General features: G+C 38.5%; 2 protein-coding genes and 1 long non-coding RNA gene across 9 annotated transcripts in view; 1 reads left to right on the forward strand and 2 right to left on the reverse strand.

Annotated features, from left to right (window-relative positions):
* Positions 1 to 13,465, forward strand: part of APBA2 (amyloid beta precursor protein binding family A member 2) — a 112,151-nt gene that overhangs the window by 91,049 nt on the left and 7,637 nt on the right. For all 5 annotated transcript variants that reach the window (XM_069798049.1, XM_069798046.1, XM_069798050.1 and 2 more), the window contains 4 exons: positions 4,895 to 5,080; positions 8,624 to 8,803; positions 10,750 to 10,962; positions 11,791 to 11,910. In XM_069798049.1, the coding sequence (XP_069654150.1) occupies positions 4,895 to 5,080; positions 8,624 to 8,803; positions 10,750 to 10,962; positions 11,791 to 11,910 (699 nt within the window). The remainder of the gene's footprint in view (positions 1 to 4,894; positions 5,081 to 8,623; positions 8,804 to 10,749; positions 10,963 to 11,790; positions 11,911 to 13,465) is intronic.
* LOC138688015 (uncharacterized) lies at positions 5,337 to 11,349 on the reverse strand. 2 transcript variants are annotated; one of them, XR_011327052.1, is made up of 4 exons: positions 10,978 to 11,349; positions 9,568 to 9,680; positions 6,217 to 6,326; positions 5,337 to 5,785 (listed from the first exon to the last, which is right to left on the reverse strand). It is a non-coding gene; the product is annotated as an uncharacterized lncRNA (long non-coding RNA). The 2 variants fall into 2 exon arrangements; XR_011327051.1 differs by having other exon boundaries at positions 5,337 to 6,326.
* The window catches only part of ENTREP2 (endosomal transmembrane epsin interactor 2), a 171,792-nt gene continuing 169,807 nt past the window's right edge, over positions 11,481 to 13,465 (reverse strand). Inside the window, exons 15-16 of one of the 2 annotated variants that reach the window (XR_011327049.1) lie at positions 12,539 to 12,718; positions 11,481 to 11,567 (exon numbers count right to left, since the gene is read on the reverse strand). The gene's annotated coding sequence lies outside the window, so the exon portion shown is untranslated. The remainder of the gene's footprint in view (positions 11,568 to 12,538; positions 12,719 to 13,465) is intronic. The other variant, XR_011327048.1, reaches the window with a different exon arrangement.

Here is a 13,465-nt window from a genome sequence, read left to right on the forward strand (position 1 = left end):
GCATAACAAGGATGGAATGGATGGGACTAGAAAAGGGGTGAGTGAAAGAATAGAGAAGCAGATACGCAGAGATGGAGGGATTCATGGGAAAGTAATGAGGAGAGAGGGTGAAAATGAGATAATGGTAATGGAAAATTGAGTGGAATGGAATATGGAGTGAGAAAAGAAAAAGTCAAGTCACAAGTAAGTCAAAAGTAAAGACATGTTTACAGTCACTACATATGATTTACCTTATTCCTAATTGTAATTGTGTTAGACAGGAAGAAGGTGGGAGGAAGTGGGGGAATGACTGCTTTCACCCCTACAAGGGGAAGATACAAAAAACCCCTTTGATTAACTTCTGTGTGATGATAAGGACAGAAAGACTTTCTTGGCAGGTGAGATTAAATGCTTTCATTTTCCCAGTCCATTCACTCTTGTGCACACTGCATGTATGATTACACCCTTACAGAATACTTAGTGCAGACTGCTGAAAAGCAATTATCTCTGCAGAGCTCCCAAGATCCTGCTGAGAGATGTCCATTATAAAACATTTTTCCATACTGAGAGAAGTGCTATAAATCCTCCTGAACCCCTGCAACCCTTAGAGACACCCCCCAAACCATCTCTTAACCATCATCACTTTTCATAGTTAGCTACAAGCATAGAAAATTTTATTTCAAGCCTGAGAAGAATCATTACAATGATTTTATGGGTAGTGATTCTCTTCAGTAAGACAGGTGGTTCTAAGAAACAATGATTATTTATATTTTTCTCTCTCTCTCAAGTTAAATTGTACTGAAATTCTTAAAACAATTACTCTTGTCGACTTGAACAATCTTTCTCTCTTAGGCCTTAGAGATTTGTTCAACTAATGGTAAACTAATACCTAGCTGTTTATATAAAGGATGCTGCTGCTTATATAAATGATGAAAATTGTGTATTAACTCATAGCATGTTATAGGTTTTTTTGGAAGATCAGGTATCAAGGGAAACCCTGCCACTACAGACACAGCAAGGAGGGTATCTCAGTCATCTAATATGATTGAGTTAGATGAAAACTGACCTCATGCTGCTGAGGGGGATATTCAAGAGCCACTAGCAAATAAATAAAATAAAAAAAAAAAAAAGAAAAACAAAAGTCCTTCTCAGCTAAAAAAAACCCAAACAAAACAAACAACAAACCTGTAGTCAATTTTTCTTTCTTCACATTAGCAATATCAATATATATCCAAGCAGATGCCAAAAGCAGCAGAGATAACCTCAGTCTTGGCCAAGAACCAAAGATATTTTAGACACCAGAAGGCAATTTACTGACTTAAAACTAATAGAGATCACAAAGTAAAGTGAAACAAATTGATTCAATAATAAGTATTTTTTAATTCTAGTTCAGGCAGAATTTGGTGGATGTTTTTAGCTGTTTGGGTGGGGGAGAGAAGGGGACATCCTCAGCTAGTTTGATCAATAAAACTATTATGCTTCTGGTTGTTTCCAGTTTGAGCAATAAATAAAAGTCTGGAAAACTCTCCAAACTGGCCAATGACCCCAACAAGAAGGCATTTTCAGATGGGCCCTTTCTGTTTCTTAAAGAAGAGAACAGTTCATCTCCACAATGGCAAAATGTGTAAAGGAATGATAGAAAACAAAGCTAACAAATCATGGTTTGGAGGCATTTTCTTGGTCTTTGTTTCAATAGAAAGCTTTATCTTCATTAAAATAAGTATTTAGCATAAGGTTTTAAAGTAAGCAGCATCCAGTTTAAGAAACCTATAAAGCTCAGGTTTGAAATGTGCCATAAAAATAGGATTTGGACTCTTTTTTTGTCTAAAAACAAGGATGTTCAACCAATAGCAACAGATTGGATTCAGTACAGCACACCAGCCATGTCTGAGAGCTGAATTAATTACCTGGCAGCCTGCTATTGAAATTACCTCTCATGAGCCTCCTGCAGTCTCCTCTTTGTCACACAACAAGTGCACACATCATGTGACCATTGTAACAGGACACAGGTGTTTTACCCACATGACGGCAATGTAACGTCTGGCTTTGTTTGAAATTGAGATGGAGCAAAGGCTGACTGCTCCAAGTACAGAGGACAAGTGCCTTAAGTCAGATGGTGATATGTGAGCAGTAGGGGAGTGAGGAAAGACAGCATAGTCACCTGGTGAAGAACAACATACTGTCCTTGAATGTCTCCTCAGGAAACAATGTAAGTCATCACTACCTTAAAATACTGTTTTATGGCTTCTATGAGTCCTTATAGCTAGGAGGCTTTTTCCGATATTTTGTCTAAATTGTCAAAATATCTGCCAGATAAGCATTACTAATATAAGTTATATTACCTTTTTTCCCTAGGAATTTCTCTTCCTCCATAATTATGCAAAGAGTTCAGTAATAGTGATTTTTTCAAGGCACTTAAAGAAAGTACAGTCAATCAGATTACTTGATTGAGCATTCCTAAAACTCTAATTTTAAACCTAAAAGGTTCTTACCATTATGGAACATCTTCCACAGCAACATGCCTTTCTGGGAACTTAGAGAGTTGTGGCTTTTTATTTATTTTTATTTAAAAGAACAAATCTAAAGGAGAAATCAGGTTGCTTACATAGTATCTTGAATAAGACCTGTATGAAGGTACAAATAATTGTCTAAAACATTAGTGTAAACAAGTATGTCATTCTGTTTGTCTTTGCAGTCCTAAATATATCAACATCCTTTGAAATTATTGCTGTAGCAATGTCACATACATTGTTTTATTAAAATAACATTATTTTACATATAGAAACCTTTTAATGAAAATGAGACTGCTAGCTGTGAGCCACATTAATTTATTCATAATTAATGCTGAGTTCAGAAATAATAAAACTTACTACAAGTTCATACTTAGTGGTGCACAGAAACTGTTATAAAATGTCCTTGAAGGTTCTTCCTTCTGGGACCTCATTGCTCTTTTATATAAGAAACAATTGATAGAAGCATGAACTAACTGGAGATGGAAACTGTTGTGGTTTAAAATCAGCCGGCAACAAAGCACCACGGAGCCACTCGCTCACTACTCCCCCCACCCCAGTGGGATGAGAAGGAGAAAATATAAAGAAATGCTCATGGGTTGAGACAAGGACAGGGAGGGATCACTCACCAATTACGGTCACGGGCACAGAACAGACTCAACTTGGGGAAAAAACAAAATCAACTTAATTTACTACCAATCAAATCAAAACAAGGATAATGGGAAGTAAACCCAAACCTTAAAACACCTTCCCCCCACCCCTCCCTCCTTCCCAGGCTCAATTCCACTCCCAGTGCTCCCCCCCCAGCGGTGCAGGGGGACAGGGAGTAGGTGTTGGAGTCAGTTCATCACACGTTGTCTCTGCCACTCCTTCCTCAGGGGGAGGACTCCTCACTCTTCCTGTGCTCTGACGTGGGGTCCCTCCCATGGGCTGCAGTTCTTCATGAACTGCTCCAGCGTGGGCCCTTTCCGTGGGCTGCAGTCCTTCAGGAACAGACTGCTCCATGGGGCTGCAGGTGGGCATTGGCTCCACTGCTCACCTCCATGGGCTGCAGGGGGACAGCCTGCCGCCTCACCACGGGCAGCAGGGGCATCGCACACCTCCTCCCTCTCCTTCTTCACTGACCTTGCTGTCTGCATAGGGGTTTCTCTCACATTCCACTCCCCTCTCCACTGCAGATTTTCCCTTCTTAAATATGTTATCGCAGAGGTGCTGCCACCATTGCTGATGGGCTCGGCCTTGGCCAGAGGTGGTTCCAACCTGGACCCAGGGAACCTTCTAGCAGCTTCTCACAGGAGCCACCCTGGAGCCCCTCCCCTGCTACCAAAACTCCACCACACAAACCCAAAACAGAAACAAAAGATAAAATAATATCTGAAATAAAACAAGTTTAGTGACAACATATCCTTCTCTGACTACAAACATGCACTCAGTTTTCATTTGTCCAAGGCAACTTAGTACTAATCAAAGCCACTGAATAATGATATAATTCCTGTGAGAAAAACATTTGGAAGTAGTAGGTTGGGATTTCCCTGCGAATATCAGAAAGTAAGAGTTTAAAAGGCTAAAGTAATTAAAAGGATGCAGAGCTCAGGGATTTGAGGTAGAGGCTTTTTATATTTAGTATTCTTCATGTGTTCTTACATAAGAAATGTTCATTAGGATGAAGCTTGGACAGGTTTCCACTTAAAATCATTCTCACAGACAGTGGCTCTTCTGAACTGAGTTCTCCCAGCACAACCAAACTGGCAGCCTAATGACATTGACTGGAATAGGATTTTGACTGTGAGCCCAGACACTAGACCCGTTCCCTCCAAACTGATCTGAGATGTGTAGGTAGCCAGAAAAAAGTATTAAAAATTCTGCCTACAGAGAAGGTAAAATACTGCCTTCATACCTCTTCACAAAGCAAGTAAGTATCACTTTGCTGTATATAAGAAAATGTTACGTTAGATATTATTGCTGTTATAGGACATGATAAAAAAAAATTGGGAAATTATAACATCATCTCATATATATATGGCTTCCCTAAAACTTGTTCTGTCATTGTAAAATGCATCTGCTTCATTCAGCAAAACCAATACGAAAGGGAAACGTAATTTTCCAACAACATGAAAGTGTTTATAAAACAGTATAGATCTTCATTATTGCTTTACAGTAGCAACCATGTTGTATTTGCTCAGGCAACACTTCCATTGAAGCCAATTTCCTGAACAGCCGCTATGCCTTTAGTTGGCGTTCAGGCCCATTGACTGCGTAGGGAACGTCAGATCTGGGCCCATAGAAAGCACGTCTGTAGCTTTTGTCATTCTCAAACAATAGGCTATCAAGGAGAGGGAGGATGCAGCACTTGTAGAATAACAGCAGGCATGAAGAATTACTTTATTTCTCTTTGCTTTATGTAGGAAACAATGATGGATCATGCGTTGCGCACAATCTCATATATTGCTGATATTGGTAACATTGTGGTTTTAATGGCACGACGACGCATGCCAAGATCAGCTTCTCAAGATTGTATTGAAACAACACCTGGTGCCCAGGAAGGAAAGAAGCAGTATAAAATGATATGCCATGTCTTTGAATCAGAGGATGTAAGTAAATGGAATGAAATTTGTTCAAGCAATGTATGTCATTTAGAGAATCTCTGAAATTACATCTAATTTCTTGAATGAATTTTTGTTGTTAGCAATCTTTTCTGATTGAAGCTACAGGTAATCTGTGGAAACATTAGCTGGTTGTTTGTCCATATGTCTTTTCTGTCTCCAGAAATGCATGTCGCAAATTCATGTCTCCTCAGTCCCAAAATATCCACTCTGTCTCGTGTTATAGAATCAATGTCTCCTCCTCAGTCCCAAAATATCCACTCTGTCTCATGTTATAGAATCATTTGTGTTCTTTCAACAATGCTTCCCCAAATGCTTTAGTACCTAATTATTTGGAGTTGTCTGGAAGTCAGTGGCCATTCATGGCCAAAATTAGTTTATGGGATATCAAATTGGTCATTCATCCTGGACTGGATCCTAGTCCAGTGGGTTGGCACATAATGACACACATAAGCCTCCAGACACTTGGCAATGAGGTGGAACCATTCTGGACTTCTTTCAAACTGAAGCCAAGTCACTGACAACATCTACCAACTTGGTAGGCCTAGCACAAGGTTGCCCTCTACCCAGTCCTTATTCCCTTATGGCTTGCTTACCTGTCGTTGGTATACATACTCTCAAACAGGCGACTTGATCCTTTGATGTTTAAGAACACATTCAGCTGTTCATTTTTCAGTTCTCTTTTTTTCATCCCTAGCAAAATTATGAATTACAATTTTTATATAAATGCAGTAGAGCTAAGAAAGTTTAGTTACGTATATTTATAGAATTTTTTCTTCACAGCCAGAAGAGTTTAGCAATTCTTAAGTAAAAGGCTAGGAAGAACTCACTCTCACTACTCTCTCAAAACATTTATACAACAGAAAGCATAATTTCAGTCATTTTATGCCATAAGATACTCTGAGCCTGTATTAGCCTGAAACCGCTTTTTTTTTAAAAAAAAAGGAATGACCACTTCAGAATTTAGGTTCTGATTTTCACTTGCATCAGAAGTACCAAAAGATGAAAGAACTTGGAGCTATTCTGAAAATAGGATTGCAGAAGTAGTGGTTGCAAAAGAGTTCTGTACATCTCTGCTGCATTCTGTTTCACCCCTGTGAAGTGCTGGCATGCTGTGCCCTTACCTTTTGTGGCAAAGGAAGATAACCTTGCTTTGCTGCTATTGTACGTCCAGGTTTGTTTTTGTAGTGAAACAGATATTTGAGTCTGAAGCGGCAGACCAGGGGACTTCAACCTAAAACAATCATGGAAAAAAGCTCCAGGCTAGTAAAACAGAAAAAGCAAAATTTGTAGTCTGTTTCCAATTTGACAGTTGAGATACAGGTATTAATAAGAGGCAGTACTAAACATTTCTGACCATTGTTATATAAGAACAGCTTTAAATATAATTTCTCTCATACCAATTAAAAAAGAATTGAGTTCTTGAGTTCAGACAGTCACAACTCACAGGTTGCATAGTTTTTGAGCCAAGCAATCATTTTCATTATTTTAAAGCAATTAAGGCTGTGAAGGAGAAACGGCGTTGTCTAAAGGTTAGAGTGCTAGACTGGGATTTTTTCTCAGACCTAGTTATCTTAGCTCTGCCACTGCTTTGCTGGGGTGACCTTTTCAAGCAACTTAATTACATTATCTTTAAGTTGTACATAATGCTGAAGACTTTCATAAACATTCATAAAAACTTGGAGACATAGGTGAAATTAAGATACGAGAACTGGCTGTTGCTAGCAGTAATAGAATAGAGTATGACGTCTAGACATGTTGCTTTTGAGAATGTAGGATGGAGGTGAAAGCAAAGAACTACAGAGAAAGCAATGGCACTGGAGATTGAAAAAAGAAGGACTGGTGATAAACTTTAATAATGGAAGAATATAAAAATGTTCTTGATGACTTCTGTACTGCCCTACTACCACTACAAACTTCCTGGTATATTGATAAGATTTGAAAAGATGTTTTAAAATATGAAGGAACAATTTGTGACTCGCTAGGCTAATTATGTCCTTGATGTTCTAAAATAATTTTCCAATAAAGCAGATTGGTGCTTTTGTGTACTGCAGCACAAATGAAGTAAGAAAACCACCTTTTAGGATCAAAGAAAACACTGTGTGTCTGATCAGTAGATTGCAAGAAGATTTAGATTTACAATGTTGTCCAGAAAACCCTATGCATTCATAATGCATTTAGCATTACAGTGTTGTCCAGAACACCCTATGCATTCATAATGCATTTAGCATGTACCTACTGTCTAAGAAAGTGTGTTGCATTTCCAGAATAGTTTCATAGGTTTGATTAGTAATATTTTTAGGATAAGATACAATTAACTCCTCCTCAGATCATTAGGAGTTACTCATATCCCCCGATGACAGAATACAGTACCTGAAAACCACAAATATACAAAACTCAACGTGGCATTCTCCTTTCAGCTGCAGTTAACTCAGAATGGGAAAATAAAAAAAAAAGCAAATGTAGAAAAAGTTGACCAAAAATTCCTTTTACTTATCTCTACCTTTGTTTCTCTGTGTTTCAGTGCCATCTAGTGGAACAAGAAAGTACATTTTATAGCAGTTCAATAGTTGTTCAATTAGTTGACTTCTGCAGTATTTGCTGAATGTGCAAGTTGTTAGTATTATCATTATCGTCGTCGGTTTCAGTAGATTTCTTTCTAATGTATATATATTCCTGACACAGGCAAATACCAGTCACTGTAAAGTTTCATTAATTTTACTCACTCTACAGCCCACTGTAATGGGAAGTCATCTTTTATTGCATATGGTAGTAAAATGCATGCACAGATAAGTGCTCCAAAAATTAACAAAGACACAGGGGATTTTGAAGAGTTGTTTTTAACATTAACAAGCTATAATCATGGCTCTGGCTGCATTCTTGAAAGCATCTCTGACATTGCTAGTCAAGGTGTTAATGGGATTAACTATTGTAGATATGCAATGGGTAAGTAGGGCTATTACTAGTTTTCTGGGAATATGAGATAGGTATCATGGCAGTAATAGGAGAGCAGATGGTTTCGTTGAAGCAGTGTTTTCAGTCCTATAAAACCAAGGTGGAGAAGCAGCAGGTGACATGACAACCAAAATCATCAGTGCATACACGTCTGTGAAGGCATGCGCAAGCAGAGCATCCTTTCTTTCATCACTCCTGCAAATACACTGTGATCAGAAGCAGGGTTTGTGACAGTCTTTTCTGTAAGCTCTGTTCCATATTGGTACAAAGCCAGTACTCTCCAGTGTTTATTGGAACGAGTACATAGTAGCATATGGCTGCTTGCTACTGCAATGTACTGATGAAAGGAGATCAGCAGGGTTTTTAAATGAAGTTTGCAATTTGATTTTGGATGTAAAGGATTCTTTCTGTACAACTGGCCTTAAAGTGACTTTATAACCATACTGACTTAGTAACTTGGCAGGATCCTTTATTTTGACTGTCTTAAAATCCAGTCTCTTTCTTGTTTCTTATGGTTTCACTGGTAAACTGTTTATTAGTCCTTTTCTCTGAGCTGTATTTTGTTCTACCTTCTAGGCACAGCTGATAGCTCAGTCAATTGGTCAGGCTTTCAGTGTGGCTTACCAAGAATTTTTAAGAGCCAATGGAATTAACCCAGAGGATCTCAGTCAGAAAGAATACAGTGACATCATCAATACCCAGGAGATGTACAATGATGATCTCATACATTTTTCCAATTCAGAAAACTGCAAAGAGGTAAACTAGCTTTGGAATTCCATTTCAGATTGATATATTTTTTCAGAGGAATGAAATTCTCATGGAAATATCTTTTGGCATTTTAAGGATGACTTTACAGCTCAAGATGTGTTGCTTCATCAATACTGTGCTACTAAAATCAGCTTTATAAGTTTTTAGAATTTCTTCTTTTCATTTTTAGGGTCTTCCTGCTTCCATTGATCAAAACAGTAATAAAGTACATTTCTAGCTGACATAGATAAGCTCTGTGCTGTTCACAGTACACAGTGTAAGGTGTTTTTATGTTTTACCAATGTATTGATACAGAAGGAGAGATGACAGTCCACTTTAATGCATGTTTTAAGTGATTTCTTAATAGATACAAGGACCATGAGTCCAGGATGCTGTGGCACTGAGCAGGCCAATTTCTCTTCCCCTATTAGAACACCAGCAAAACTGCCACATGAAATGGAGTTTCACATTCATAATGCATGAAAAGGCAAGAGTTTCCCTTAAGTGCCCCAAATTACATAAGTGTTACTATTTGCATTTGATTTTGGATGTAATGGATTCTTTCTGTACAACAGCCATATATTTCACATTTTACATTTCATACAAAAGTCACTGGACATTCCAAACCAGAATGTGGTGAGTGCAGTTGCACCCAGATTCTGCTTTGTCTTACATTGCTGCAGTGTGCTAGGGATTTGGCCCATGTTCCAAAGGTCAGAGTTTCTATGCGGAGTCCTAAAGCAATCTTACTTTGAGATGAAGTCAAATCTTACTTTGCAAATTGCTTAATCCTTCAGTCACAGCTTTCCTACTTATTTCTTCTAGTACTACAGGTTCTTTTGTACAGCATGTGTGTTCTTGGGAAGAGAGCATTTTTCACCCATACCTTCAGATAGAAAGGTTATGATTTGAAGTGTAGTTTTACACATCTGCAGTCACTAGATATCAATAAAGTGTTTCTATGTGCATATAAGCATGACAAAGTATTCCTCTTCTAGCAAACAAGGAAAAATTCAGTTGAACAAATCTTGGTTTAACTTAGAATCGGAATGGAAAAATACAAGTGTGTCACATTTCAAAGTGATTAAAAAGGTTGTTATTTTTGTGGCACCTTTGTTTCTAATTGGTTTATGAATGTTTGAACAATGACAGAGTTGTGGCATACTAGTTCATTCAAAGTCTTGATAGATAGCTTCAACAAAAGTCAGTTGGCCTTCATGATTCCCATAAGTATGGATGTCCCTGTCCCTCCATGTCTGAAAGAAAATAATTCCCAGTATTTTGTTGAAGAGTATGTTCTCTACTTAAAGTCTTACTCCTCTTCTGTAAAAGTTAACATCACCGTATTTGAGGAGAAGTTGTCATTTACATTACATCAGCACATCACGGATCTTAGATTAATATGCTAGGCACAAGTATATTCAATGTTAATAATAATAATAATGTTAATAACAACAACAACAATAATAATAATCAAGAGATCCTTGCCTGAAAATAAGGACAGACAAACCCTGAGACCAAGAAATAGCCTGAGCAGTGATGGCTGAAGTGGAGCTGAACTCAAGCCTGTGTTCCAAGCATTGCCTTAGCCACAAACTGTTACAGCCTCCCCTAGCTGCCAAGTTCCAAGAAGGATAATAACTTCTTTGGTGTTCATTCATTTGATATTCAGTTCCACCACTTTCTACAGAGTTAACCAATATGTTAGGTTTTTTGCTTATTATAAGGACCTATATGACCTTCAACAAACAAGTGGAGGATACCCCTGAAAAGAAATAGGTATGCGTGATACAGTTTTAACAGCATTTTTGAAGTCATGCTACTACCTAATGGCAAAGAATAGAATTATTTTTGTAATTTGTAGGTGTTATTCAGGAACAACTGAGATGCTAGTGCTCAAATTTAGATGAATCGAAGCAAAAACCGGTTGTTTTTTTTTTTCTTTTTAATTGCAGCTCCAGCTAGAAAAACAGAAGGGAGAAATTCTTGGGGTAGTGATTGTGGAATCTGGATGGGGATCCATTCTACCCACTGTTATCCTGGCTAACATGATGAACGGAGGCCCTGCAGCCCGTTCAGGAAAACTAAGCATTGGAGACCAAATTATGTCCATTAATGGGACCAGTTTGGTTGGTCTACCTCTTGCAACATGTCAAGGGATTATAAAGGTACCCCAAACTTACAACTGTATGCTGTAGATTGTAAGCCAGCAGAGACGTAATATTCTGACAAGTGACCCTGTAGATTTCTAGCAGATACGATTTTTCATATCACTGCAAAAAAAAAAAAAAAGTAATCTGTCATTAACAAAAAGTAGAATTAGAAACAGAGTTTGAGGGTGGTAACATACAGAAATTTAGGGCTGGAGAATTTGACTGCAGCTTTGTTACTGGACTGTAACAAACAAGGTCAGGTCTGAAAAATTTACCTAAATTGAGTTACTTAGCTGTCTTCAAAGTTTCAGGCTTTCCCACAGCCTCCAAATTAAAATCTGAGGATTAAAATCTACTATGCTTCTTTGGGCTCCATGTAGGTGAAACGGATGGAGGCTGGTAGACTGCAGAACAGATCAAGTGAGTATATGAAGAATCCCCAGACACGATGGAATCTCAGAATGCATTATCTTTAATCACTGACACTAAATCTACTGTCTGTGCAGATTTACCAAGAGCAGCAGCAGCAGCAGCAGCAGCAGGAGATTAATTAGCCAGATGCTGGTAAAGGGCAAGCGGTAGTCAGTTTTGGTGTTTTCTTGAAAACTGTCTTGAAGTTTCTGTAGTAGTCAAAGGCAAAGTTTTGGTATGTTTTGTTGGGCCAAATAGCTTGGGAAGTAAATGAAACACAGAATTGTATCTCTAAGTTAACAACAGAGGTCTATTAACTCTAGCTGTTCTTTCTCAGATCAGCTGCTTTACACTCTTGCAATTAGGAAATCACTAATGAAAGAGCAAATTAAGATCCATTTCAGAAATACTAACTTTTGGAATGTCTTACAGGGTCTCAAGAATCAGACACAAGTCAAACTGAACATTGTCAGCTGTCCTCCTGTTACTACTGTTCTCATAAAACGGCCAGACTTAAAATACCAGCTGGGCTTCAGTGTACAGAATGGAATTGTAAGTTTCTGTGTTCAGTGATTGTTTTGGTTTTGTTTTTTTCTTTCTTTCTTTTTCTTTCAAAAAACACACTGAAGTACTGAAAAAATCCTTGCACATGACCTCACTTTTTGTACTGTGATCCCTTAATTAGTCAAAACCATATAATCACATCTCTGAGTAATATAATGCAAATGGACAGCACCAGGAGAACAAGTACTGCCATTCCTGAGGGATTTTCCTACATCATACAGCCACAAGATTTATAGTCTAGATTGTTTAGTGCAATATCTGGATCAGCTAATTCATGTATAACTCTGTCATTAGTGTGCCAGAGTTGCAAGGAAAACAGTTAGGCTGAAACAGGTTTTTACAATTATAAAATTCTAACCTTAGCTCTGATACCATTTCTCTTTTTAAAATTTCAGCACACACTCACTAAGACTTAATTTTTCTTCTGATGTGCATAGTTTGTTTAGATCACATTGTACTGGGCAAGGGAATGTAACTGCGACCTCCTCTGGTTAAAACTAAACACTTCTCACTACAGTTTTATGGGTCGTGGCCTAATTATCCCTTCTCTGCATGCTGCAGTTTCCCCGTAATAACAGCAGCAAACAGGAGAACAAACGTGGCAGGTAACACTTACCCAATGTAGCTCAGGGTCCTCCTCTTGTTGTTCTTCCTTCCCAAGCCATTCTCCAATACCTTCCCAAAGCAAACTCCCGACACAACTAGCTCAGGTAGTCACCTGGCCTTTCTGGGGGCGGATACTAGCATTAGGGACTGTCTGTAGTGCAGGACCATCACCATCTCCTCTTCCTCCAGTCTAGGAAAAAAAATAATCAGGCTGCTCACACAGAAAACCACATCACAAAGGACTGTGGGCTCTGGTCCCCTGTTCTGTGAAACTCATCGATTGAAGTTGCCAGATTTCTGTTTGCCACCCTTGGAAGAGTAGCAGGTAACTCCATAGGATATAGTTTATGGGTCTTACTGTGCTTTAGCAAACAGATGGCTCATTAGTGGATTTTCAGCTCCGCTAGCCATCTCTAAGTTATTCTTCTACCTAAGTTTTAAGTGTTCCTATCTAAGATCCCATATCATGTTGTGGTCACAGCAGAGATTGCTATAGAGAACACTGCTACAAGCCGTGGTCCAGCTGGAAGGACTCTGAAGTGATGCCTACCCCAGGCTGGCATCCTTTAGAAGCAGAGTTTTAAAGTATTTGTCATGTTTGGGATTAATGTTCTGACACTTGAGTAGAGAGAGGTCTGTAAAAAATTACAGAAAAATCAGGTGTCTGGTACATTTCTGTCCTCCTTTGCCCGTGCTTAATCCCCTTTCACCTACACATATGTGTATGTTGAGTGGGTATGGTTATTGCTGGTAGTTCACTCTGTGTTAGCAACTCCCAAGTCTTGGTATAAAAAGGATGAAAGGGATGGGACCTGGTTTTGCAAGATGGCACAGAGGGTGCCGAGAACAGCATATGACACCGTATGAGGCATTGATTTATTTTGTAATTGTTATCCTTTGTAAACCTAGTATGTTCAGCTGGTGCTATTGTAAAAAG

This window comes from Haliaeetus albicilla, chromosome 12, assembly GCF_947461875.1.
Source record: "Haliaeetus albicilla chromosome 12, bHalAlb1.1, whole genome shotgun sequence".
NCBI classification, from domain to species: Eukaryota; Metazoa; Chordata; class Aves; order Accipitriformes; family Accipitridae; genus Haliaeetus; species Haliaeetus albicilla.